Genomic DNA, 26319 nt, shown 5'->3' on the forward strand with positions numbered 1-26319 from the left:
CAAAGGTCGAGTTGGTGACGCCAGTGAGCCCGGCCAATAATAGCTCGTGGACTTCATTTTTCCGGAACGCCAGCTGCAGGGTCAGAAAGAAGGCGGCTACTTGTCTGAGGTGGCCTTGGGCGGCCCCAGAGCATTGGTGTCCCTCGCCCGCTACCTTCCTTCCTTCCTTTGGTTCCCACCATGCCGATGTACCAGGTAAAGCCCTATCATGGAGGCAGCGCACCTCTGCGTGTAGAGCTCCCAACCTGCATGTACCGGCTCCCCAACGTGCACAGCAAGACCACCACTCCCGCGACCGACGCGGGCCACGTGCAGGTAGGAGCGTACGGCCCCTGCCTAGAGCGCAGGCGCTGCCCGCGCCGCGCCCCGTCCCATCCCTTGTCCAGGCTAGTGCGCTGGCGCCGCGGATCCTTAGGGCCCTGGTCCCCCTCCACTCCCCCCCCCCCCCCCCCCGACTTGGGGCAGTGCTGTCGTGGGTTCCTGTCGCGATCGCCAGCCGTACTGAAATAGTCCACAACACAGAAAATGCTCATTGTGAGGAATTTACAGAGCGATCCTAGGGCCACAGTAACCCAGGTGGACAGTTTTAGCCCCCCATCCCACCCATTTGCAACTTTTCCACAGGAGGTCCTGCCTTTCACTGTAGTTATGTGCTGCTGCCTTATGCGGTTGGGTTGTGGAGTTATGTATCGTTATGCTATATAATGTTGATGTTCTGCAGGCATGTAGTATGTGTTCTGCTGTCTGGCACGCTGTACAAGATTTTCGATCACTTTGTTGTAACAACGAAAGTGATCGCGTTTCTTTACACTGCCTGGCCACACCCCGTCCTATTTGTCTACCCTGCCCCGACTCCTGGGCACTGGAACTTATAGACCAGCTAACATAAATAGCCTGTATAGGGATGGAATTCCTGGCCTGGTGAGCAGGCTTGCTTTTCCACTTTATCTGGATAAATTGTTTTCCAAAGTGGTTATACAGGTTTATGCTGTCACTAGCAGGCTAACGTAGGCATTCTAATACAGTTTTAATTTGGATTTCTCCAATTTCCAAGTAAGTTGAGTGAGGTCCTTTTTTATGTTTCCTGGCCATGAAACGTGGGGGCAGGGGAGGAGGGCACAGGGCCTTTCTTTGTAGCCCAGGCTGTCCTTGAACTCATGTAGCTAAAGATGCTCTTGAGCTCCTCCTCTGGCCTCCACCTCCCAAGTGCTGAAGTGTGTGCCACCTCGCCTAACTCAACATGATTATCTAACCCTGTTTATTTTATCACTATTGTTCGATCTCTTTTCTAAAGACTTAATCAAAGTTTTAGTTAGATCTCAAACCCGGGACAAATGGCTGAAGTGCCCATTCACATATTAAAGCGGAAACTGCGCCCCAGGTTTTCCCAGCATCCCTCAGTCTCTACTTATTCCAGACCCTCCTGGCTGGCTTACCGCACCCCCTACCCTGAACTCTCCAGCACAGATATTGGCTAGGCCTCCCTCCCATAAGCCATGTTGGCTATGCCACTCTCTTGGTCACTCTCTGGGCCCAGGCAGCCCCTCTTGTAGGTGGCTCCTCTCCCCTCTCTTCTCCCTTTGCTCCTTCTCCTCACGTGGCCCAGCTCAGTCTGGCCATGTTCACTCAGGACTCTCCCAGATGTTTCTGTCTCTGCTCTCCCTTTTGTCTACAGTAAACTTTCTAGGAGCTGTCCTGTCCTTTTTTATTCTTTTGTTTTTCATTCAATTTTCTCCTCTTGTTTTCATTCAGTTTTCTACTGATCACATGCAGTCCAAATTTTCAACAGATAGAAATTCTGGCCTTTTGGACAAATATGTGAATAGATGCTGCTGTGGTCAGTTTTTCTGTAGCTTGCCATCCCTTATTTTACTTACATTGGAAGAGAAGTGGTTAATCCAAAACCTAATGATATTAACAATTGTCTAACTGGAGAGCTATGAAAACAGCAGTAGACATGGTTCGATGGTCCTTCAACTAGAGGCTGTCATAGAGGCATGGCCAGATGCACCTTTGACTCTGTGCTAGGCAAGAAGGATGCATGGATACAGAGGATGAAATGTTTGCTGTTTGCGGTGTTATGTATCTCAGCGAATGCTCCAGATGACCGAGATAAAAGAATGCCAGTTGTTGCCTTAAATAACGTGGGGACTTGATCACTTTTCCCAGGGAGCACTTGCTCCAGGAAAATGCTTCCAACCTGAAGGATAGATATTTCAAAGCCTGACTTCCAGGGTTACAGTTGAGTGCTTAAAAGCACTTTTTGCTCCTGCAGGAGGCCTGGGTTTGGTTCTCCAAACCTACAGAGAAACTTATAACTGGCTGCAACTCTGCTTCCGGGGTATCCCACTCTCTTCTGGCCTCTGGGCACTGGTACACACACATGCACAGACAAACATGCAGGCAAAACCCCCATACACATGAAAATTAATTTTTAAAACCCTGAGTTCCTTTCTCCTCTTTTTTTGTATAAATTATTTTCTATTGCCTTCCTCCATCTTTTCTCTGCTCATTCAAACATAGTCTTTGGCGGTGTGTGCTTGAGACAGCAGCTCATGTAGCCCATGCTAGCCCTGAACTTGCTCTGTAACAGCTGAAGCTGCCCTTAAACTCTTGGTTCTCCTGCTGCAACCTCCCAAATGTTGAAATTACAGGTGTGCACCATTACACATGGCTTAAACAAAGTATTTTTAATTAGCCTGTTAGTTGAGAATAAAGAATTCTGGGTACAATGTGATTTTCCTATCTAGGAAGATCACATGAGCCCAGAAGTTCAAGGCCATCCTGGAAAAACACATAGCAAAGACCCTCCCATTATTTTAAGATTATTTTTGTTTCTTTCAGGCACGCTACCGCCTGTAATTCCAGCACACTGGAAACTAAAACAGGATTGTGAGTTCCAGGCCAGTTCAGGCTATACAGTGAAACCCTGTCAATATAAAAAAGAAGGGTTAGAGGAAAGAGTGTTTTGTTTTCATTTTCTTCCTTTTTATCTAACTTACCTGAAATAGGAAATCAACTATGTTTTTACTTTTATTTGTATTTATGTGTCTGTGTGAGTGAGTGAGTGCTGTGTGTAGGTGCCTGCGGAAACCAAGAGGACATCTGATCTCTTGGACCTGGAGTTGCAGTCAGTTCTGAGCTTCCTGATGTAGGTGCTGGGAGCCAAACTCAGCCCTTTGGAAGAGCAGCAAGTACTCATAACTGTTGAGACATCTCTCCAGCCCCCAAACAGGACGACTTCAAAGTCACATTCGGTCACATTTCTTCATTGTAGAGCACTTGTGGATCAATTTGTAGGACCCTTGGACTGGAGGGAAGAAGGTTCTGTTGCTTCAAAGTCTTAATTAAAAACAACAACAAACATTTATTTAGTTTGGTGGGAAGGAGGTTGCCTGCCACAGCATGCATGTGGAGGTCAGAGGACAACTTGCAGGAATTGGTTCTTTCCTTCCACCATATGGGTCTGGGTAGTAGAGCTCAGACTGTCAGGATTGCCAGCAAGCACCTTTTATATACTGAGCCACCTTACTGGCCCCATGGTGTGTTTTTAGAAGGAGGAAGTCTGTTGACAAAGTAAAAGTAAGACAAGCGATGTAATTTAGGCAGAGCTCTATGAGGTGAAAGAAGTGACCACTCAGATGTTGATTTCTTTAGGAAACACCTGAGCCATCTTTGCAAGCCCTTGAATCCCGGCAAGATGATATTTTAAAACGCTTGTATGAGTTGAAGGCAGCAGTCGATGGCCTGTCAAAGATGATTCATACCCCAGATGCAGACTTGGACGTGAGCAACATCCTGCAAGCTGACGAGCCCACTACTTTAACCACAAATGCATTGGACTTGGATTCCGTACTTGGAAAGGTGGGTTCATTTTGAAAGGTGAGAAACCAGATGTCTATAAGTGCCAGAAAATGGTGGCAGGGGCTTGGATTTCTAGTTTTCAGAGGTGGACCAAAGAGCTTGTTTTCTTTACTCCTCCTCTAAATGACTCTACTTAGAACTGCTGTGGTTGCTCACTCCTGTGATCCCAGCACTTGGGGGCTGGGTTAAGAGGATCATGAGTTCCAGGCTACAGTGTGGCCCTGCCTCAAAAAAATAAAATAATTGGACTGGAGAGATGGCTCAGAGGTTTAAGAGCATCGTCTGCTCTTCCAAAGGTCTTGAGTTCAATTCCCAGCAACCACATGGTAGCTTACAACCATCTGTAATGAGATCTGGTTCCTTCTTGTGGTGGGCAGGCACACGTGTGGGCAGGATACTGTATAAATAATAAATAAATCTTTAAAAAAAATTAAATAAAATAATTGCACCTAGAGCTCTATGGTCTACTCATCCTGTGAAGGGTGAACCAGAGGAGAGGGCAGAGGAGGTACTCGGGAGCCCAGCATCCTGTCGTCCCAGTCCGTGCCAGCTTCCTCTAAGCCCTGGGAGGCAGGGGCATCCCAGCTCCTTCTAGATGCCATTAGACAGAGCAGAGGTGTGGCCACTCTTTTTGAGAAATGCCCTGGCTGTATAGATAGAAAAATCTCACCACCAGTCAAAATACATTGCAACAAGGTAGCTCTAGTCTTGCACTTCAAATGTACTTTGCTTAAGTTTGCTGTATCAAGAGTAGGCTGTGGGGGTTGCAGACATGGGTCAGCAGTGGCTGCCTTACACTACAGAAAATCACTGCACTAGCTAGCATTCATGATAGACGTTTATAGGACGACTTACTTAGGGGACCAGCGGAGGTGCTGCTTGAAGGTACAGTTGAGTAGTCCAAGGTCCCACATCAGTAATCTCTAGAAATCTGATAATATGTTGTAAAGTCCTAAAAAGCACAAGTTTGTTGTAGTGACTCACCCAGGGCTTTGACAACCTTGGTTCTTCTGCCTTGGCTTGTCCTTTCTCCTACCTTCTCATCTGTCCTGCATATTTTCATGCACCGAGGAAGCAAATGAGGCCTGACCAGGCCCCAACGGAGCCAGAGTCTCCAAGGTGGGTCAGGAAACACTCACAGCCAGGGTGCTGACTTCTCGCTGTGTGGGAAGGCTTTGTCAGTGCACACAGTGTTCAGGATGAAATCAAGCCTCTGAACAAGTAGCCCACATCCCACACTCTCGTGGGCCTGTGTGTGTGGGTTCATGAGCACACATGTGCACATGCATGTGAAGGCCAGAGAACAAACTGAGGCATTTTCTCAGGTGATGCTCATGTGTTTTTGAGACAGAATCTGGACCCAGCTGGTCAGAGCTATGGGATTAGCCTTTGTCCACCTCCTCAGCTCTGGGATTACAAACATACTTGTCACCTGGGTTTGGAGACTGAACTCAAGTCCTTGTGTTTTAAGGCAAGTGCTTTATAGACTAAGCTGCCTCCCCACCCGGGTGTCTTGTTGCTAAGGCTGGCCCCAGACTCATTACAGCCGAATGACTCAAATTCCTGACCCTCCTACCTCTGTTAGAAAGTGTTGAATTGTCGAGTGTGGTGGTGCGTGCCTTTAATACCAGCACTCAGGCAGAGGCAGGTGGATTGCTGTGATTTCTAGGAGAGCCAAGGCTACCCAGAAAGAAACCCTGTCTTGAAAAATCTAAAAAAAAAAAAAAAGCCAGGCATAGTGGCACACACCTTTAATCCCAGCACTCAGGAGGCAGAGGCAGGTGGATCTCTGAGTTCAAGGCCAGCCTGGTCTACAAAAGCGAGTCCAGGACAGCCAGGGCTTTTACACAGAGAAACCCTATCTCGAAAAACCGAGGTGGGGGGATAGGGAGAAAGCCTAAGAAAGACTTGAATTTTGGACTTGGTTTGTCCAGCTGCAATTCCTAATGATGTCAGTGACTCTGCATAACCCGCTTACCTCCCCAGGACTCAAGTTTTCCCAGCTGTCAGGTAGGGTCACAGCAGCATCTTTAAGTGGGAGCTGAGACTCACTTAGAGCCTGGAAAGTTCTTGGGGGGAGCTCCTTGTTCACCTGTGGACACAGATGGTCCTTTTGTTTCAAGGCATAGCTTTCTATGTAGCCCTTGCTGACCTGGAACTCCATGTAGATCAGGCTGGCCTCATCCCCCCTCCTCTCTGCCTCCAGAGTGCTGGGATTAAAGGTGTGGGCCACCAGATGGCTTTTGTGGACTTCAGTATTTTGGTCTCTCCCTCAGGATTATGGGGCGCTGAAAGACATCGTGATCAACGCAAACCCAGCCTCCCCACCCCTCTCCTTGCTTGTGCTGCACAGGCTGCTGTGTGAACGCTACAGGGTCCTGTCCACTGTGCACACGCATTCGTCAGTCAAGAATGTACCGGAGACTCTTCTCAAGTGCTTCGGGGAGCAGGCTAGAAAACAGTCCCGCCACGAGTATCAGCTAGGCTTCACTCTGATTTGGAAAAACGGTAAATAGTGGGGCTGGGTTGAACTTATTGGGCTGCAAAGGGGTGGGACGGCCCACAGCACTGACTATGGCTAGCTGATTGTTATGTGAAATCCTCCCCAAGTCCAGCCAGATTTTGGGGCCACTGGAAAGGAGGTAAGTCTTGGTACCACATTCACACCCCCCCCCTTCCCCCCCCCCCCCCCCCCCCGTGCAACCTCACAAAGCAAAGGAGTAGTAGCTATCCCCACTGCTCATCACATTCTAAAAGCTCATTCAAGGGACACTCACTACAAAGGACAGAGGGTATGATTTATCGTCCCACCGAGAATGCCTCTGCTTGAGCTTCATCAGCCACGTTACTGCCTGCCATCCCTCCAGTGGTACCTTAGCTACCCTCAGCTTCCCATCCAAAGGGAGAGAGCCTTGCCTCGGCCAACAGAACGTCTAGTTTCTGGACTGTGGCCTCCAAGTATAATGGCAAGAGGTTGGAATAGATGGTTAAGTCCTGTCTAGCTCAATGAAAACTGTCATAAACACAATATTAGACAGGACTACTTGGTCACCTTTAAATTATTTTTAAACATACACTGTGTATGTGGTGGTTGCAAGGGGCGAGCTTGTAGAGGTCAGGGACAAGCTGCAGAAGTTGTCCTGTAACAGTTATACCTTCTGCTCTAAGTCAGGGGACTGGACTCAGGTGCTGGGCTGGGGGGCAAGTGCCTGTACCCACTGAGTCATCCCACTGCCCCCAGTCACTTTTAAGGGAATAGGTTGCACTTTTAAAAGCCTGGTGTGGTGGCACACGCCTTTAATCCTAGTACTTGGGAAGTAGAGGCAAATGGATCTCTGAGTTCCTCCTGGTGAGTCTGATCTACGTAACAACCAAATCCCAGCACTCAGGAGGCAGAGGCACGTGGATCTCTGTGAGTTTGAGGCCAGCCTGGTGTACAAAGGGAGTTCCAGGACAGCCAGAGATGTTACACAGAGAAACGCTGTCTCAAAAAATAAAACCAAAACCAGCTTCAGGACAGCCAAGAATACGTAGTTGAGACCCTGTCTCAGAAACAACAAAAACTAAACTAACGTCTCTTGAACATTACAGATGTTGGTCATGTTCTTGACAGTTGTCCTGTTGTCAGTTTATGAATGTGGTGAGTCCTCCCTTCCACACAGCACAGGTAGCTGTCACTCTGACTCTATATGGTGTTTTTTTTTTCCTTTCCAGTGCCCAAGACACAGATGAAGTTCAGTGTACAGACAATGTGCCCCATCGAAGGAGAAGGGAATATTGCACGTTTCCTGTTCTCTCTGTTTGGCCAGAAGCATAACGCTGTCAACTTAACCCTCATCGACAGCTGGGTGGATATTGCCATGTTCCAGCTGAAGGAAGGGAGCAGTAAAGAAAAAGCAGCTGTTTTCCGCTCTATGAACTCTGCTCTAGGAAAGAGCCCATGGCTGGTTGGGAATGAGCTCACTGTGGCTGACGTGGTGCTGTGGTCTGTGCTCCAGCAGACTGGCGGTGGCAGCGGGGCAGCGCCCACCAATGTGCAGCGGTGGCTTAAGTCCTGTGAGAACCTGGCCCCCTTCAGCACTGCCCTCCAGCTCCTTAAGTGAGTCCTAGCAGCTTGCCTTGCAGGATTCAGTATGAGAACGGTACGGCTTCTGGTCTGCTGTCAGGAAAGGGACTTGTTCTAGAATCACAACCTTTTCACTAAGTCAATTGTCAGGCATCAATAAAAGCACCATATAATCTGTGAGTTTTATTTATTTAGAAGTTAGTAAAATCAAGTGTGACGCACTGAGATGACTGCCAGCCAGAGGGCAGGCACTTTATGGCATCAGAGACTGCTGTCTGAGTGCTCGGGTGGTCTGAGGAGTTAAGGGCTTTAAAACGAAAATAGATCCTTGGAGACTGGGAGATAAAGGCAGAAAATACAACATCACAGCTGCTAAGATCACTTGAGGGCAGGGACTTCACAGCCTGATAGGGACAAGCTGCAGGCCGATGCCAAACTGAAAGAAGAGAAGGGAAGGGGATGGGGCGCTGGGCCAAGAAGCCCAACTCTGACCTTCCGCCAGTGCACAGCCCACTCAAGTTTTGGGCCAAGGAGTGATCGGGTATCTTTTTGGTAACTGGTCATGGCAACAATCTGAAAGGACCAGGGCAGACTTGCAGCTGTCACAGCAACTGCAGCCAGGCTGGCACACATCCTGGGGCAAGCAGTTGTGGGGGAGGGGAGCACTGATTTCTGTAGTAGAACCTTCTGGAAGACAGGATGTCAATCAGCAGAACTTAAAGGAGGTTAAGAGCGGTACTGTAAGCTTCAGGGGAGGCAGTAACATTTAACTGAAACTTGGAGAGGGTGGGAGGAAGAGGCTTAATTTAGTGCAGTCTTGGGGCAAGAAAGGATCGTTGAGGAAAAGGAAGCTGGGGTCCTTTTACATCTTTTCACAGGTTTGCTAAGTACAACTGGGAGTCACACCGTCTGTCCCAGCTAAGGGGTGAAAACTGGCATTCCTGTTTGCCTGGCTTAAGAATGTAAGTCCGTTTTCACATGGTTGACAGCATCATTCAGGCTGCACAGATAGGCCCCATTTCCCCTCTCATCCCTTCGGCCCTTTGTCCTGAGAAAGGAGGCTTAATTGCTTCTTTAGTTCTTCAATTTCCTTTTCTTGTTCTATTATCTTCATCTGCAATGTGAGATTAACCTGGAAAGAAAACACTTTAAGTATCATTAAAGTGGCCTGGGCTTTGAAGTGCTCCTATGTCCTCGCTGTGCCTGAACAGCACCAGTCAGCCCTGCAAAGTTCAAGTGTCAAGTTGCCACAGAGCACCAACTATAATTCTGTGCTTCTCCTCAGCCTGCAGATGCTCCACTGATGAAGATTATGACTGGAGCTCATCAGGTGTCTTCCTTCAAAGTCTGTCAGTCCTTGGTGGTGGTACATCTGTCAGACACTGAGACCTAGGCCTAGCTAGCTGGCTCATGAACTTTCGGGGACCTGCCTCTTTACACCTCCCCTCTCACTACCACTGGGGTTACAAGTGCATGCCACCTAACTTGGCTATTTAAATTTTTTTGTTTTGTTTTTTAATTTAGAAATTAGATCTTAACATTTATTTATTTTCGTGTATGTATGTATATGTGTACTAAGATGAAGTTGTTGAGGTCAGAAGAAACTTGCAAGAGTCCATTCTGGACTCCCACTATGTGTACTCCAAGGACTGAACTGATTACCAGATTTGGCAGTAAAGGCCCTTACCCAGTGAGCCGTTTTACCAACCTTGATGTTTTTGAGGCAAACACCTTTCCACCTCCCCAGCCTTCCAGTTATCTTTCAAATAATCCCTATAAGTGGTTCACAAGCTAGTGCCAATCAGAATCACTTCTGGCACCCGGAGTGCAGAACTCTACCCCTTGTCCTCCGGAATTTGTCAGCCGGTTAGGGGAGTGCAGAGGAGAGGACCAGAGAACGCTATCAGATGCTCACAGTACATTCTGCTGGCCAGGCCACTCCTGGAGAGCCTGACGAGCACTGCTATTCAAACACTGACCCTAGCCTGGGAGTCCTGCTCGAATGCAGAATGCTGCCTGCTGGTCTGGAGACTGTACTTTGAGTAGCAAAGCACTAGGTGTCCAGGACCAGTCGCGGGCCCATAGGCCACATGTAACTGACGGAGTGAGGCTGTGAGTAGCTAAGAATGTGGCCCCACAGAACTGTAACATATATGTAACCTAGATATATGTCTCCACACATACACATTTGTAACTTGGTTCCATGGGTCTGTCACAATGTCATGGCTGGCTAGGCTCCCTAAGGAGTACATTGTGAATCAACCCTTACCAGAACCTTAGGTTTCTAGAGCAGGAAAAGGATGAATCACCTACTATTTTCACATGCAGAGGAGACACTGATCTTGGCACCATAGCCACAGGGCAGGAGAAAGGCAGCCACAGGCAGTGGCATGTTGAAAGCTATGCAGAGGCCGTCCCTACCACGACTGTCCACTCCTGCTTAGAATCACTGCCCTGTTTTACTACTGTGTACATTAGTACAGTCAGGAAAGTCCATGGCTAGGAAGGAAAAAACAAGGACTGAAAAGAAACTACAGCCTAAATTTACAACAGCTAGTTGGCAGTGTGCCATTGCTTACTCAGACTATGTATTTCATTTAAGTTCAGTACCTGAATCTCTTAGGGAACAGAGTACAGGTTTAACTATTTTGTTTCCATAAACCCCAAGACTCACATATTTGTGAAATGGAATTCACAACTAAAACAAATTCTATTTTGAGTTTCATTTTTCTTAGCATTAAAAGAAAAAAATGTTTGATTTCACTGACTACTGTGAAACAAGGACGTTAGTTTAAAGATCTGTACTTAATATTATTTTGAAGCCATTCTGCGTTGTAAAATAATCTGCCCTAATACAGGTCAGGGTTTTATTTTTATCTATTATTAGGTGTGTGCTTATGGTTGGGGGGAGGTGCACATGCCATGGACCATATATGGGGGTCAGAGGACAACTGTGGAGTGGTTTGTTCTCTCCACCTTTCCACAGGTTCTGGGGAATGCAACTTGGGGTGTCAGGCTTGTCTACCAAGTACCTTTACCTGCTGAGCCATCTCAGCAGCCCAGGGGAGCCTTCTGTCAAGGAATTCCTAACATACAGAACAGCTGAGGAACTTCAAGAGCTGCACAGCTGGTTTCTAAATTGTGAGGAGTATAATGTGCTTAGTAGACACAGTGTCTGCCACTGTGTGGTGAATTATTTAACTTCCTTAAGTCTTTACGTCCTCATCTGTGAAAGGGAGATTAGCAATGTCAGCCTGTAGGGTTGTGAGCTGACTGAAAGACAAGCTTCTTTAAAGCTCACATCTGCAATTCCAGTACTCAAGAGACTTGAGACAGGATTGCTGTGAGTTCAGGGTCAGCCTGGGCTACAGATGACACCCTGTCAATAAATAAATAGGCAAACAAGCAAGCAGGCTCTTGGGATCATACCCAACCCAAAGTAAACATTCAGTAACTATTAAAAAAGAAAACGTTACATACATTCCCAGTTGTCTGAAAAAGTTCGCTCTGTAGCAGCTGAAGAGCAGACGGTCTCTGTGACGCGTTCCTCCCAGTCAGGAGCTGGATATACCTGGCTTGCACTGGACACCTTTTACTGAGGGATTCGGGTATCCGGCCAGTCCTTATGCCTGTTAAGACGGCTGCTCGCTCCATTTCTGTCCCAAATGGCTGAAAGAGCTCGAGCAGAATCACACCCAAGCTGTACATATCTGACTGCAGAGGAGGAAAACAGGGCGTACAAAGGTTAGGAGCACACCCCTAACAGTACAGCTTCTCAAGTAAGGATGTCCAAGATTGAGGCTTTACAGCACCCCCAAAGAAGGGAACACAGCAGAGTGTCTCATGCCTCAAAAGCAGGAGCTCAGGTGAGCGGTGTCTGAGACTTTCATAACCCCATCGCTTTGATGCCCAGAGGGCACACATAGGCCTGGAAGACAATGGTCAGATGAAGGGCAGGAATATCTCCCAACAGACACAGCAGTCATTGCCCTACAACAGGGATATCATCCCACCACCCCACCATAATCCAGGCCTGGCACAGTGACCCAAGCAAAATGACTAACTCACCACTCCTGGTATTAGCAACAGGAGACTGTCACCAGGTCCTAAGGCTAGCCTCTGCTTCTATTCATAATTGAGCACTATTTTTCAAGATGAAGTGTGTGTGTGTGTGTGTGTGTGTGTGTGTATGTGTGTGTGTTACCTGCCAAAGCCAGAAGAGGGCATTGGGTCCCCTGGAGCAGGAAACACAGTGATTCTGAGCTGCCCATGTTAGTACTGGGAACCAAACTTGGGTACTCTGAAAAAGTAGCGAGTACTCTCAATGGCCAAGCTGGCTCTCAAGCCTTGAGGATGTCCCTCTTGAGACAAGATCTCACTCTGTAGCTCAAGCTGACATAAAAATTACTATGTATCCCCAGCTGGCCTTGAACTTGAGGCAGTCCTCTGCCTCACGTCTGATGTGACAGATCACCTGCAGGACTCAGCTATGGCCAGAATTGCACTAACTGTTCCACTTGTTCTAATCCCTTGATAAATTGAGAAGGTGAAAACAAACACTACCTTGGCATCGTACTCAGATCCTTCTAACTGCTCAGGTGACGCATAGAGACAAGTCCCCACTCTGGATGTATGTGTCGGCGTCCCTGCGATAGAAAAAGTCATTAAGTAGTTGCCATGGTGAGGGCAGAGCACTGCAGCTCCTGAAGGAACAGCTGCCTTTGGCCTCATCTGAGCTTTGCTATGAAAGCTCTAAGATTCTCTGCGTGTAAGGACGTGTTCAATTAAATCTCTTTTCAAATGCAAAAAGAAACGAAATAAGTGAACAAATAAATCCTTACCTTTCCCATTTCTGTTGGCCCAATCTGTGTTCTTCTGTATGATGTCTGCACAGGCCAGACCAAAATCTCCTATTTTTACTTGCTGATCAGGGCCATGAAGAAAAATATTTCTAGGCTATAAATAAACATAAAAGGTCAACTCACTTTTCTTAAAACAAATAGTGGAAACTTGTGTTAAGAGTTATTGAGTGCGAGGCATAGAGGCTCAGACCTATAATGACAGAAGTCAGGAGGCAGAAGCAGGAGGATGACTGTGAAAATGGTGCCAAGTCAGGTTTATATCACTGAGTCTTAGGTCATCAAGACTATACAACAGAACCCCATCTCAAACAATCAAAGTTTCTGGGCTAAGGAGGTGCCTCAGTGAGTCAGAGTGTTGGCCAGCCAAGTGTGAGGAGTTGAGCTCAAGTCTCCAACACTCAAGTAAAAAGCTAGGTGTGGCTGCGTCATATCGAACGGGCATAGGGGGATCACTGGGGCTTGCTGGCTATCAGCCGCCTAGATCCGGGTTCAGTGACACTGCATCAACTGCATCAAGAGGTAGAAAGTGATAGAGCGGGACAGCAAAGCCCTCCTTGGGCTGCCCCCGCCACACATGTGCACTAAGAATGCCACATATACACTCACACACCAAAGTAAAAAAGCTGGCCATTCTGGAACAAGTTTTATTTTTTAAAAATTAAAATTTAGAAGGGGCATGGGATGCAGATCAGCTGGCAGAGTGCTTGCCCAGCACAAACACAGCACTGCTCTCTTGAGAGGTGGAGACAAGATCAGGCGCTCAAGGTCACCCTCGGCTACATAGCAAGTTTGAAGCAAGCCAGAATATTACCAACTGGGAGAAAAGATTTCACTAGAATTAAAGCAAACAGATTAAAAGTTACAATCTTACATTAAATGTAATTCACTTTTATGTTAATTTATGTCCTCCTTTGTTTTGCTCCTGCTAAGAGTTTTGTTTTTTAAACAGTGTGTGTGCTTGTGTGTGCATGCACACCATGGCAATGAGGATGGAGGTCAGAGGACAGCCTGCAGGAGTCCCACCAGGTGGATCCCAGGGTAGAGCCTAGGCCGTCATGTATGCTCCTGGCCATGTCACTGGCTGGCCTCTTAGATTTAGTTCCAGTTGATGTGTAAGGGAAAGGAGAAATGATGATAGCTATAAGATATCACTTTGGGTGGTTTGTTTGTTTGTTTGTTTAAAGCTGAGAAACTATGGCTGCACTTGGAGCTGGATTCAGCACATGACTTTAATCTCAGCACCTGGGAGGCAGGCCAGCCTGGTCTACACAGAGAAAGCCTGTCTCAAACAAACAGCAAAAAGAAGTGGGTTCTGTTGACAAGTATAGTTCTAGAACAGTTCTAGAACTGACCGGAGTCGCCCTAAGAGACGGAACTGAGCACAGCAGCAACCCTTCCCCTAGTAAGCCCTTGCTCAGAAGACTTTCTCATGGGGAACATAACCAAGAGGGGGAGCAGAGACCTGGCAGCCGACAGCACCATGCTGCTGGAGGGGAGCCTGGCCACTGCACTGCACACTAAGCTCTATGAGGCCATCATCAAGGAAGACTGTAACACAATCAAGACACTTCTCCGAAACCACCCCGTCAACCAGCCCTTGACTATCCTGGCCAACTCCAGTAGCTACAGGCTCCTAAACCAGGTACTTCCTACCGGCTCAGTCACACTAAAGGAACGATGGAGGTGGAGGTGGTGGTACACCCTTCTAATCCCAGCACTTTGGAGGCTGAGGCCAGAGGACTGCCTCAACTTCAAGGCCAGCTGGGGATACATAGTAATTTTTATGTCACCTTGAGCTACAGAGTGAGATCTTGTCTCAAGAGGGGAAAAAAAGTCAAAGGCTTTGCGAAGAACTACCCCAATGCCCTGGAGACTCCCTAAGCCCTTCAGGGCTTCACAACACATAGGGTTCCGCAGCCCAGCACCCAGGTCCAGTATACCGTAGCCTGCAACTCCTCCTTGCATTTGCCACACACAAATGGTTGGCGAGAAACACATCTTGTGTGGCTAGAGAAAAAACAGCATCCTCTCAAAACACCGCCACAGTGATGATGTCAATTTTTTCACTTCTGAGACATACTTTCCTAGATTTTTTTTAATATGTCAATTACTTAATTTTATTTTGTGTGAGGCCAGGTCTTACTTTATAGTCCAGGTTGGCCTAGAACTCACCAAGTTACCCAAGCTGGCCTGAAGCATGCAACAGTCCTTCCATCTCCGCCTCCCAAGTGCTGGAATTACAGGTATGAGCTACCAAGGCTGGCTGGTTATTGCTTTTGTAATTAGCTTTCTTTTCTTCATTTGGGAAAAAAGAAAAAAGAGTTGCCCTCCCCCCTTGTATCACTCCCTTGTCACCTTGCAGGCATAGTGTAACCCTTGCGTGTGTATACTCAGCTGCTAATCACAGTAAGAACACACACTGCGTTATCTTTGAAGACTTTGGAAATGCAAGTGTCACAGCTGATAATGGCTTTGGCAAGACCTGAAAAACTAATGTACTTCTTCATCAATTTGTGGGTTAATTTAAAGACTAAATTATTTGAAAGCAATTTGCTACTGCTTTTATAGCCCAAGATGGCCCTGGGCTCCCGCCTCTCCTCCACCTCCACGTTCTAGGTGCTAGGGTTAGGAGTGCACCAACGTGCCCAGCTCTAAAACACAAACCCTATCATTTAAGTTCACCGGCTATGGGCTATGGGCTATTTAAAGCAGGCAACAGAAGAGGAACATTTTCAGCCAGATATGGGAGCACATGCCTTGGGAGGCAGAGGCAGGTGGAGCTCTCTCTGAGTTCCAGGCAGGTTTGGTCCACATAGGGAGTCTACCAAAAACCAAACCAAACCAAACAACAACAACAACAACAAAAACCCAAACCCAAATAACCTCAAATCTCAATGCATGAATTGAATCAATGCCAAACTAACGCTAAACGAGCCCCTTTGGAGAGGTGCTGTGTAACCATGTTTGTAATGCACTGTGCTTTCCCTGCTGCAGACACAGCCTATCTTCCCCATCCATCTGGCCGCTGAATACCGCAAACCACAAAGTTTACTATGCTTGTTACAACACGGGGCTGACCCCGAAGTAAGGTAAGTTAATTCAGCATGCCATCAAGCCTAAGTGATGGGTGTGTGTGTGTGTGTGTGTGCGTGTGTGTGTGTGTGTGCGTGTGTGTGGTGTACATGTGATGTGTGTGATTCAAATGATACTGGTCCCATTCTCAGTACAGATTATGTTTGGATGAAGGTGGGGGACTGAAAAGCTGGGACTAATACAAGAATACTAACCAGCAGCTAAATGAACACACACATAGTACTGGTTCAGCTGTAAGTCTGAATCACAGCATCCAGGACATTTGACAATATGTAAAGAGAGAGAGAGGAAAAGAGGAAGGGGATGGGGAGAGAGAGAAAAGGGAGGGGGATTTCTGGTTTATTACCCTCCATTAGATTCATCAAAGAAAAGCTCCTCTGGTGCACACTCTTACCCTAATTTTTAGAACACTATGGTCCAATGAATACATTTGGATAAACAGAAGAATTAAACAATTTAAAAACAATACAACTTCTGAGTACAATCAGAAAAGTCCATCCAATCTCTCTTGCTTGCACGTCTTTTGGCACCACTGCTCCAGCTTGGCAAATCCTCTCTGTGGCTGGCCTGTCTAAGCCTAAGCCATCCAACTCACTCCATCTCTTCAGGGACTCCTCAAAGGCACGTTCCTGCCCTAGAAATCAAACATGGTCCCTGGACAGGCTCTGCACCCTTCCAGACCATTGCCCACACACAGCACTTATTTAGCCCTTTAACCTGTTTGCCTTCCACCCCAGACTGTAAGCCCTCAGGAGGCCGAAGAGGCCCTGCTGTTTCTCCAAACCCCAACCCAAGGCCCTCACACAGATAGGTCTGGGTGAACTGAAAACCAGCTCCTAATGCCAGGGAACAGTCAAATTCTCATGAGAAACCTTCCCCCTTTCTCTGCCACAACAAAGACAGTGTGGAGGGAATCCTGAGTTGAGGGCCAACTGAGTCTACCTGGGTTGGAGGAGGGCCTGAAGAGGAACAGGCATCACTGACTTAAGAAAAATGTAGGTGTCCAGATGCAAGTCCTGCTACCTACTCTCCTACACTTGTGAGGAAGAGGACAGGAAAGTCAGGAAACTGAGTGAAGGGGACTCCTGGCCCTTCAGCGTTCACTTCTGGGCCATCCATTACTTATACCAAAGTCCACACTCCTTTACTGAATACTCAGTGGACCAGTCCAGAGCCATGCACAATGCTGGGGATACAGAGCCAACCAACAGACACAGTTAAGGGACCACAGTCCTAGAAGGAGCAACCAAGCTTAAAACGGCTTCTATAAGAACCTAGGCCCCACTCAACAGGGATCCAAAAAACCCTAAGACATTTAGCAGTACAGCCAGCCATTACTTCTTTAAAATAACTAACAGGGGCTTAGGGCGATCTGTGAGGTCAGTAAAGCACCTACCATCCAAACATAAAGATTTGCATCCACTCCCCAGCACCCATGTAAAAGCTGGGTGTGGGTGCTCATGGTTTATAAACCCAGTGCTGGGCAGGGGGGACACCAAAGTTCCCTTGCCAGCCAGTCTAGCTGAATCAATGAGTTCCAGACTCAGTCAAGAGACCTTGTCTCAAAAATAAGGTGGAAAGCAACCAAGAAATACACTTGTCGTTGGCTTCCACATGTATGCAAGTTCATGTGCACCCAAATACAGACACAGAAATCAACTTGTACCTCCTAACGAGAGAGAGAGAGAGAGAGAGAGAGAGAGAGAGAGAGAGAGAGAGAGAGAGAGAGAGAGAGAGAGAGAGAGAGAGAGAGAGAGAGAGAGAGAGAGAACACGAGCCTGCAGGTGTTAGTTACTTGTCTGTGTTGCCTTCCTGACCATCAGTTCTTCAGAGAGCTCCTCCATGCCATGCACCTGGCTTAACATGCTAAATGCCTTCCAGGGATGCTCAAGGCCTCACCACGCTCCACCTGATGCTGCTAAACTGGCCAATCACTTCGACCATGTGGACCAAACCAAGCACTCGGATCCAGAAGATCCTGACAGACATTCAGAACAATGCTGTCCTGTGTCTGCGAATTTTGTGTGACCATGGAGCTCAAGTTAATGCTCAGGTAGACAACAGCAACAAACATTCACCCCTCCACCTGGCCATAGCATATGGGACCTATCCGGTTCTCTCCTTTTTGGCTCAAAATGGTGCCCAGGTCAATGCTCTTAACGAATCCAGCATGACGCCCCTCCACATGGCTGCGGACATCCTGAATAAAAACATGATAGAGACACTCATTGCCTGTGGGGCCAACGTGAACTGTGCCATCTCCTCTACTGGGAACACAGCTCTGAAGCTGGCAGTGTGCACAGCGTCAAGCAAAGCTGGCAGGCTGCTGGCGGCCGGGGTGGGCTGCATCCGGCTGCTGCTAAATCATGGAGCCCAGGTCAATGCTCAGGACCACGAAGGCCAAACAGCTCTGCACGAGGCATGCTTTGGAGGCAGAGAGGTGATCATCAATCTCTTGCTGGAATTTGAGGCAAACGTTAACATTTTAACAAGAAACGGGGAATCTCCGATTTATATGTACCTTCAGCGCAGCTCCAACATCAGAGATGTAACGCTTCTGGCCAGGCTGCTGTATCGCACGTACCCTTTAAGGCTGAGCAATAAACAAGGAGTTCTACCTGCGGGAATCATGTTGCCAGAATTTCACCTCTTAAGGGAAACCCTAATAAAGCTATCTAAAAAACCTTTAACCCTAGAGGCCATCTGTAAAAGAAACATCAGAAATGTTTATGGTGACAAGTACAAATTCCACCTGAAGCAACTGCTCCCTGCGAAGCTCTGGGAGTCCATATACGGCGTTGATGACTTCACCTACCTCTTGAAATGAGAACCCTGCGCCCTCAGTGCCGGAGAGCCTCGGCAACTCAACTGTGTTTTCTGGATAGACGGCTACCAGAGAACACTAGAACTTCACTTTACATTGCAACACACAAACCTACTGGTCTTTAATCCCTCCAGAAAATTAAAGTGACTTGCACATTAGCTTTCATAGTCCTCTAGAGCTTCATTCAGATGCCTTCCTACTTCTGGCTTGAAAAGTCAGTGGGCTGATGGTTTTAAGATTTGTCAGCCAAAAAAGAAAGTAAAACATTTTATCTTTCCTTGATAGTCTTTTATGAGTTAAAACTAAAATAGTCCCTGTGGGTGTTTTGTTGTTGTTGTTGTTGTTTTTTGTTTTTTTGGTTGGTTGGTTTCTGAGGCAGTTTATTTTGGTTTTGTGAAACAAGGTTCCCACTAAGTAGTCCAGGCTAACCTCAAGTTAATTGATCCTCCTGTCTGCTGGATTTTTATTTTCCTTTTGGTTTGGTTTGAGGGATTTGGGGGTTTGATTTTAGTTTGGGTCTGTGAGACACAACTTTCTACCTAGCCCCAAGGGCTCTGAACTCACTGCAGGCTCTGGTGCTGGGATAAAAGATGTGTGGCAGGTGGCTGGTTTGCTGGTTTGTTTTTTGTTTTTGTTTTAGAGACAGGGTTTCTCTGTGCAACAGAGCCCTGGCTGTCCTGGAGCCTATTCTGAAGATCAGGCTGGCCTCAAACTCACAGAGGTCTGCCTGCCTCTACCTTCCAAGTGCTGGGATTAAAGGCATGCACTACCACTGCCCAGTTTTGTTTGTTTGTTTGTTTGCTTTTTAAGGTCATTTCTTTTTTCTAGAAACAGGTTTTAACCAAAATCGTATGACCATTTCTGCCAACACCAAGTACTTCTACCATCACCAATTAGTAATCTGCATACTTAAGCCTTACTATATTCATACTTCAAGACAATGTTCAGGCCAGGTGTGGTGGCACATACTTTTAATCCCAGCACTCTCTGTGAGTTTGAGGCCAGCCTGGTCTACAGAGTGAGTCTAGGATAGTCAAAGCTACACAGAGAATCCCTGTCTCGAAAAAACCAAAACCATTAAGAACAACAATGTTTAAATGACCCCAAATTACTGCTTTTAAATTCAATTTAAGGGTTTCTTTTTACGTATTGAGGAGTAGGTTGTGGTTGTGTGTGTGTGTGTGTGTGTGTGTGTGTGTGTGTGTGTGTGTGTGTGTGTGTGTGTGTGTGTGTGTGTGTATACCTGAGTGTTTATGTATACAGAAGCCAGAGTTGATAGTGGGTACTCATTCAATCCACCTGACTAGATGGCCGGTGAGCCGCAGGAAAGGTTCTGGAGATACGAACTAAAGTCCTCATGCTTGCATGACAGGACCATTACTGACTGACCAACCAGGAGTTCTGGATCTTCGGGCTAACAATTTACATGACAGTAATGACAAACGTTTACACAGACAAATAAGGGTATGTTACCTCATTATACTGCATGAACCCACACCAAGTCATCCTGTAAGATGCCACTACTGTGCTAGCAAGTTTAGTACTCTGGCTTACCTTCAGATCTCTGTGAACAATGCCCATGTTGTGTATGTAAAAGACACCTTCCACCAATTCTTGAAAAATTTTTGTTGCAACACTGGCCATAACATAGGGACCTGGAATTTTAAAAATGAATAGTTTCACATCTGTACTTCTTTGAACTCATTAAATGACATTAACATCTAAATGTTAAAAGTTCTCAACAAGTTAACCTTTTCTTTTGGCGGGGCGGTTGCAAGGACAGAGTGCAGATATGAAGGCATGGAGAGATGAGTAGGACTAGGGTGCATAATATGAAACCAAGAACCAATAAAAAGTTTGATCTGGGCCGGGTGGTCAACGCCTTTAATCCCAGCAGGCAGATCTCCATGAGTTTGAGGCCAGCCTGGTCTACAAAGTGAGTTCCAGTGAAAGCTAGGGCTGTTACACAGAGAAACCTTGTCTTGAAAAAAACATTAAAAAAAAAAAAAAGCGAGCCAGGTGTGGTGGCGCATGCCTTCAATTCCAGCACTTGGGAGGCAGAGGTGGATCGCTGTGGGCTCGAGGCCAGCCTGGACTACAAAGTGAGTCCAGGACAGTCAAGACTACACAGAGAAACCCTGTCTCGAAAAACAAAACAAAAACAAAAACAAAACAAAACAAAAGCTTAGATGCCCTGTACTAAAACAAAAGCTCAAGTTTAGAAACATAACAGGAGGAAGGGTTGTGGGCTTTAACTTTTTAAGTTTTATTTATGTGTATATGTGTGTGTGTGGATGGTATACATGTACTGCAAATGTGTGGAGGTCAAAGGACAACTTGTGGAATCAGTTTTCTCTTTCTACCGTGTGAGTCCAAGGGCTCCAAGTCAGACTGTCAGGCTTAGGGAGCGAGTACCTTTACCCACTGAGCCATCTCACCAGCCCTTTTTGGTGTCGATGACAGTCTTGTATTGAAACCTGGAACTCAAGACAACCCCTTATTTTAACCTCTTGAGTCCTTGGATTGAAGGTATGAGCCACCAGCCACACTGGCTACAATAAGAGTTTCATAGCAAGGGCAGGCAGGGTTGGTTTGTGCCTGTGATCCTAACTGTGATTCCCATAATTCCTCAGGTCAAGGGACAGGCTGAGCTTTGGAGTTCACTGGCCTGCCAACCTAGCTAAATCAGGAAGCTGTTCAGTGAAGACACACGAGTCTCATAAATAAGGTGGGGAAAGACTGAGGAAGACAGCCTCCTCTAAAATCAGCCTCTTGTCTCTACACACATTTGAATGTGCACACAAACATGTACATTTAACATATATGTACACCAAAAAAACTCCTATCCCAAATCATCAATCCAAATTCTGTCATATTACAAGTTAAATAATGTCTTAAGTATCTTTTCCCATTGCTATCATAAAATGGCCTGATAGAGCAACGCAGGGGAGAAAAGGCTTATTTCATCTCACAGTTCAAGGTTATATGTAGTCTTTCATCACAGAAATGCTATCACGGCAGCAGCTTGAAGCCACTGATTATACATACAGCTCCAGTCAGAAGTGAGAGAGCAATAGATGAGTATCATCACTCAGCTCACTTTCTCCCTTTCATACAGTCCAGGATCACAGCTCAGGGAATGGTGCCACCCACAGTGGGCACGTCTTCCTACCTCAACTAAACTAATTAAGATAATCCCCTACAGGTATTGCCAGAGGCTAACCTTACCTATATAATCTCTCCCAGGTGTGTCAAAAGCAAATCCAGGTAATTCTAGATCCTGCCAAGGTGACAACACCCACCATCACAAATTCCAACAAACGTGTTATCACAGATAAACTGGCAAATACATAGTTGTCTTTTTTTTAAAAAATAGGATTTACAGATGGTACTTACAGGCGGCTTCATCCACGTACTCCCGGCTCCGCTTGTTCCTCTCGGCTATCCAGTCCCACAGGGAGAGCTCGCACAGCTGCATCTGGATGTGCAACATCAGGTGGTACCGAACCTAGAGGACACACACAGGCTCCCACCTGCAAAGTCTCATAGTCCTAACTGGCCAGCAAATACTCACTGGACTACTCTAGGTCAAACACCATGACTCCGCTGCGGCCTGAAGTCTCCCAGAGGAGACGATAAGCAGAGAAGACAGTGTAGCCTGAGGCTGGAGATGTGGCGCAGTTGGTAAAGTGCTTGCTTGACGTGTAGGAAACCTTGGGCAACATGCCCAGCGCTGTATAAGCCAACCATGGTGCATGCCTGTAATCCTAGCACTCAGGAGGTGGAAGTTCAAGGTGACACAAAGGCAGGGGCCCCGGTAATAGGAGTCTTAGCAAAGTATGTCCTGGCCCAATAGCGGGAGCTTTTGACTGTGGCCCCGAGGAACTGGTGCTGAAAGCTTATGTGGTCTGCTCAGTGTCACAGTGTCTGTTTACAATTGATGCTTGTCTTGGGAGCTTTCTTTGTGGCTCTAGGAACGGAACCCTGCAAGTGCTGTATCACGAAACTATATTTAGATAAAGCATGACAGAATGGCTGCACAGTATTCTACAACTGTCAGTATTCTCCAAAGTGCACACATGTGAGTTGGTATGGTGGTTTGGATGAGAGTGGCCTCCACAGGCTCAACTATTTGAATGCTTGGTACCACTTGGTGGAACTGTTTGGGAAGGATTAGGAGGTGGGGCCTTGGAGGAGATGTATTACTGAGGGCAGGCTTTGAGGTCTCAAACACCCTCCCTGCCCCCTGCTTGTGTCTTAAGATGTGAGGTCTCTGCAAAGGAAAAATTAGTTTTCTTCAACAGAGTCTCACTGGGCGTGGTGGCGCACGCCTTTAATCCCAGCACTCGGGAGGCAGAGGCAGGTGGACTGCTGTTGAGTTCGAGGCCAGCCTGGTCTGCAAAGTGAATCCAGGACAGCCAAGACTACACAGAGAAACCCTGTTTCGAAAAACAAAAAACAAAACAACAAAAAAAATCCAACAGAGTCCCACTAGGTATACAAACCACACTTAGGAACAGGCCCCATGCCCAGTAATAGATAGCAAAAAAAGAACTCAATGACATTTTAGGAGGCTTCTTGCCTTGTAATGCTTTGTCTGAGCATTCTATCTGTCTGTCTGTCTGTCTGTCTGTCTGTCTATCTATCTATCTATCTGTCTGTCTGTTTGTTTACTTTTCCCGTTACAGGCCTTTTGCAGATATCTATCTGTCTGTCTGTTTGTTTACTTTTCCCCTTACAGGCCTTTTGCAGATATATTATGGTTTCCAGGTTGTGTTTTTATGGAATTTCTGTGTATGAATATGTGTTTCTTGTGCTTATTCTTCGGCTCTTCTGTTAGTTTGTTTCATCCTATTCTAGATTGTTTGTTTTCATTTTACCCTGTTTTATTATTGTTTTTTATAGATGCCTGTTTGTATAGAAAAAGGTTGTGCTTCAGTGGGTTTGAAGTTGGGGGATGGGAAACAGTAATTAGAATATATTGTATTCTTTCAAAATCTATTTTCAATTAAAAAAAGAAAAAGTGAACTCTCTGCTGCTGCTCCAGCACCCTGCCAGCCTGCTTGCTGCCAGGCTCCCTGCCTTGATGGTCATAGACTCCAACCCTCCGAAACTGTGAGCCCCAAATAAACTTTTCTTTCTATGAGTTGCCTTGGTCATGGTGCCTTATCACAGTAATACAAAGTTAACTAAGAATAGTTGGCTTCATTATATTGCATCTAACTAAAGAGAGAATGTTAAGCTCCAGGCAGCTGACTGAATTCAGCATTAAGGACAAGCTTCCATTTTTAAAAAATATGTAGGCCCCCACCTGTAATACTAGCACTCAGGAGGCAAAGGCAGGTTGGTCTCTGAGTTCAAGGCCAGCCTGGTCTATGTAGTGAGTTCCATGACAGCCAGGGTGGCACAGAGAAACTCTATCTTGAAAAAAGCCAAAAAAAAAAAAAAAAAAAAAATCAAAACCATAAAATGTGTAGACAACACACATTCTTTCCTAAGAATTATTTTAGTGCACACAGATTTTCAGTCCTACCTTGACAGATTATAAATCTGTCATGTAGACTCTGTTAATGTTCAAGTGTTGTGTGTGCATGTACGGGGGGAGGGGTCTGTGGGTGTTCATGTGTCCATGCAAGATGCATGTACACGTGGAGGCTAGAATTCAGTCTCAGGTGCTGTTCCTTGGGAGCTGGCCACCTTGTTTTTAGAGACAGGGCCCCAGGTCTCTCACTGGAGTGTAGGTTTTGTTGATTAGGGTAGAGTGGCTGGCCAGTGAGCCTCAGAGGCCCACCTCGCTTCACCTGCCCAGTGCTGGGATTCCAAGTGTGTAGCACCACACCAGGTCAGGGTTACATGGCAAGCACTGTTCAGCTGAGCTCTCTCCAGCCACTAAGGCTCTAGGGTTTCAAACTCTAACAATACTGGTGAGAGTCTGACGAGCATATTAGCAAACTTACCATAGTAAACGGACACTGACAACTGACCTGATAACCTTACAGGAGTCACCAAAAGTCACACTCCAAAATTAGAAACTTGTTGGGCATGAATATATGTGTATATTTATAGTACAATGGTAACACATACCAGAAATCAGTGGTGAATGAAGCTTCCAGCTCCAGAGCACACAACAGAGACTATCTCGGGGTGCGCTGACCCAATGGGAAGACCAGCTAACTAAGCAATGAGGGAGGCGGACTGCACAGGCCTTACAGCAGGCCTGCGGGTGGGTTAGAACAGAGCTTGCTAGCATACACGAAGCCCTGGGTGTGATTCTCAGAACTGCATAGACTGCATGTTGTGATGCAGGAGGATCAGAAGTTCAAGGTCATCTTTGACTACACAGCTCATTCCAGGTCATCCTGGGCTATATTAAATCCTGTGTGGATTGGGGGAAGGAGGTACCCCAAACCTGAAAAGTACCATACAGCCAAAGGGACCACACTGAGTCTATGAGACTAAACAAGAAAACCATGCGGAAAGATGGAACACTACCAGGCCGAGGATGAAGGGACGTCACACAAAGTCAAACCCCTTACACAGCTGTGGGATCTGGGAAAGCACTCTACCTCTGTCTGCCCCAGCAGGTTCAAGTTGTCTTCAGAAGACTCATCCGTGGACGTGAAAGTCCCTTCCAAGTCTGAGTTATGCCCCAGCGGCAGCTGGTGTTTGATAACCGGTCTGACAGACAAATCAGTCAAGCCATTTTCTTGGAGCTCAATGGACGATTCAAATTCACTGCTCTTCCTGATCACTAAATTGGCCGTGTAGCTCACCAAGTTGTTATTCTCATTTTTAATGTCAGAATCACCACAAGGTTTTTCTTTTTCGGGGGTGAGTTCAGAAAAGATAATGGATGAGCTGCTTTCGTTCTCTTTAATACCACCCTGGTCTCTAGAAGCAAACAGACAGTAACACAGAAGTGAGTGTCAATCACAGTGTCTAGACTACTCTAACTAAACAGCACCAGGCAGGCGTTTTTGGCAGATGCCTGTAATCTCAGCATCCCAGCATCATCTGGGAGGCGAAGGCAGGACAAGAGCATCAGTAGTTCAAGGCTATTCTCAGCTACATAGTAAATTCTAGGCAAGCCTGGGCTACATGAGGCCCAGTCTTACATTTAAATAACCATATTAAATGTCTAGCATTAACTTTGATTTAGAATATTGAGAGGGCCAGAAATCTATAATCCCCAAGACCAGGGAAAATGAAGCAGGAGGATTGTCAAAATTGAAGCTAGCCTGAGCTACAAAGTAAACTGAAGTTCAGTCTGAGCTGCATGGCAAAGCCCTGTACCAAATAAGTCAATTAAGGTAAATATGAACAATTATGACAGGAGAGTAATTTGGTATTTTGTAAGGAAAATAAACAAAATGACAAAAGGGTAAAAAATAAAAAAATAAAAAGAAACAAAAAAGAAAACAAGCAGAAAGGAAGTCTACAACACTCCAAGCAAAATACAAAAGAAGTCACGCTGGTGACAGAAAGCAATGACTAATGTGCACACGGAGCACCAATCCACATACCTGTCCCCTTCGTCCCCCGACAGCACTTCGAGAGAGGGCAGTTGCATGGGAACTCTGTCTGCCAAGCAGAAAGAAACACAAACATCT

The 26319-nt window shown here is 46.5% G+C and overlaps 3 protein-coding genes across 4 annotated transcripts in view; 2 read left to right on the forward strand and 1 right to left on the reverse strand.

Moving 5' to 3' along the window:
• Positions 1–62: 62 nt before the first annotated feature.
• Positions 63–8366, forward strand: Aimp2 (aminoacyl tRNA synthetase complex interacting multifunctional protein 2). Of its 2 annotated transcripts, none has more exons than XM_051162992.1 (4): positions 63–315; positions 3658–3864; positions 6141–6372; positions 7579–8366. In XM_051162992.1, the coding sequence occupies exons 1-4, from the start codon at positions 181–183 to the stop codon at positions 7965–7967; spliced, it is 963 nt and encodes a 320-aa protein (XP_051018949.1). In that variant the 5' UTR covers positions 63–180; the 3' UTR covers positions 7968–8366. The 2 variants fall into 2 exon arrangements, with proteins under 2 accessions (XP_051018949.1, XP_051018950.1); XM_051162993.1 differs by having other exon boundaries at positions 63–195.
• A 71-nt stretch (positions 8367–8437) lies between these two features.
• Eif2ak1 (eukaryotic translation initiation factor 2 alpha kinase 1) overlaps positions 8438–26319 on the reverse strand; it is a 42869-nt gene continuing 24987 nt past the window's right edge. The window contains exons 8-15 of the mRNA XM_051162991.1: positions 26233–26290; positions 25276–25600; positions 22106–22217; positions 20264–20364; positions 12772–12886; positions 12494–12576; positions 11411–11644; positions 8438–9062 (exon numbers count right to left, since the gene is read on the reverse strand). Coding sequence (XP_051018948.1) covers positions 8958–9062; positions 11411–11644; positions 12494–12576; positions 12772–12886; positions 20264–20364; positions 22106–22217; positions 25276–25600; positions 26233–26290 — 1133 coding nt within the window. The 3' untranslated portion in view covers positions 8438–8957. The remainder of the gene's footprint in view (positions 9063–11410; positions 11645–12493; positions 12577–12771; positions 12887–20263; positions 20365–22105; positions 22218–25275; positions 25601–26232; positions 26291–26319) is intronic.
• Positions 13957–18879, forward strand: Ankrd61 (ankyrin repeat domain 61). Its single transcript, XM_051162990.1, has 3 exons — positions 13957–14434; positions 15787–15881; positions 17767–18879. Exons 1-3 carry the CDS (start codon positions 14222–14224, stop codon positions 18710–18712), a joined length of 1254 nt encoding a protein of 417 aa, XP_051018947.1. The 5' UTR covers positions 13957–14221; the 3' UTR covers positions 18713–18879.

Source organism: Acomys russatus, chromosome 19 (genome assembly GCF_903995435.1).
Source record: "Acomys russatus chromosome 19, mAcoRus1.1, whole genome shotgun sequence".
Lineage (NCBI taxonomy): Eukaryota > Metazoa > Chordata > Mammalia > Rodentia > Muridae > Acomys > Acomys russatus.

Excerpts from the sequence above, each read along its gene's own strand:
- Ankrd61 (XM_051162990.1), top strand. The coding sequence starts at position 14,222 with ATGGGGAACATAACCAAGAGGGGGAGCAGAGACCTGGCAGCCGACAGC. Across the intron at positions 14,435-15,786 it reads GCTACAGGCTCCTAAACCAG|ACACAGCCTATCTTCCCCAT; the intron begins GTACTTCCTACC and ends TCCCTGCTGCAG. Across the intron at positions 15,882-17,766 it reads GGGGCTGACCCCGAAGTAAG|GGATGCTCAAGGCCTCACCA; the intron begins GTAAGTTAATTC and ends AATGCCTTCCAG.
- Aimp2 (XM_051162992.1), top strand. The coding sequence starts at position 181 with ATGCCGATGTACCAGGTAAAGCCCTATCATGGAGGCAGCGCACCTCTG. Across the intron at positions 3,865-6,140 it reads TGGATTCCGTACTTGGAAAG|GATTATGGGGCGCTGAAAGA; the intron begins GTGGGTTCATTT and ends TCTCTCCCTCAG. Across the intron at positions 6,373-7,578 it reads CACTCTGATTTGGAAAAACG|TGCCCAAGACACAGATGAAG; the intron begins GTAAATAGTGGG and ends TTTCCTTTCCAG.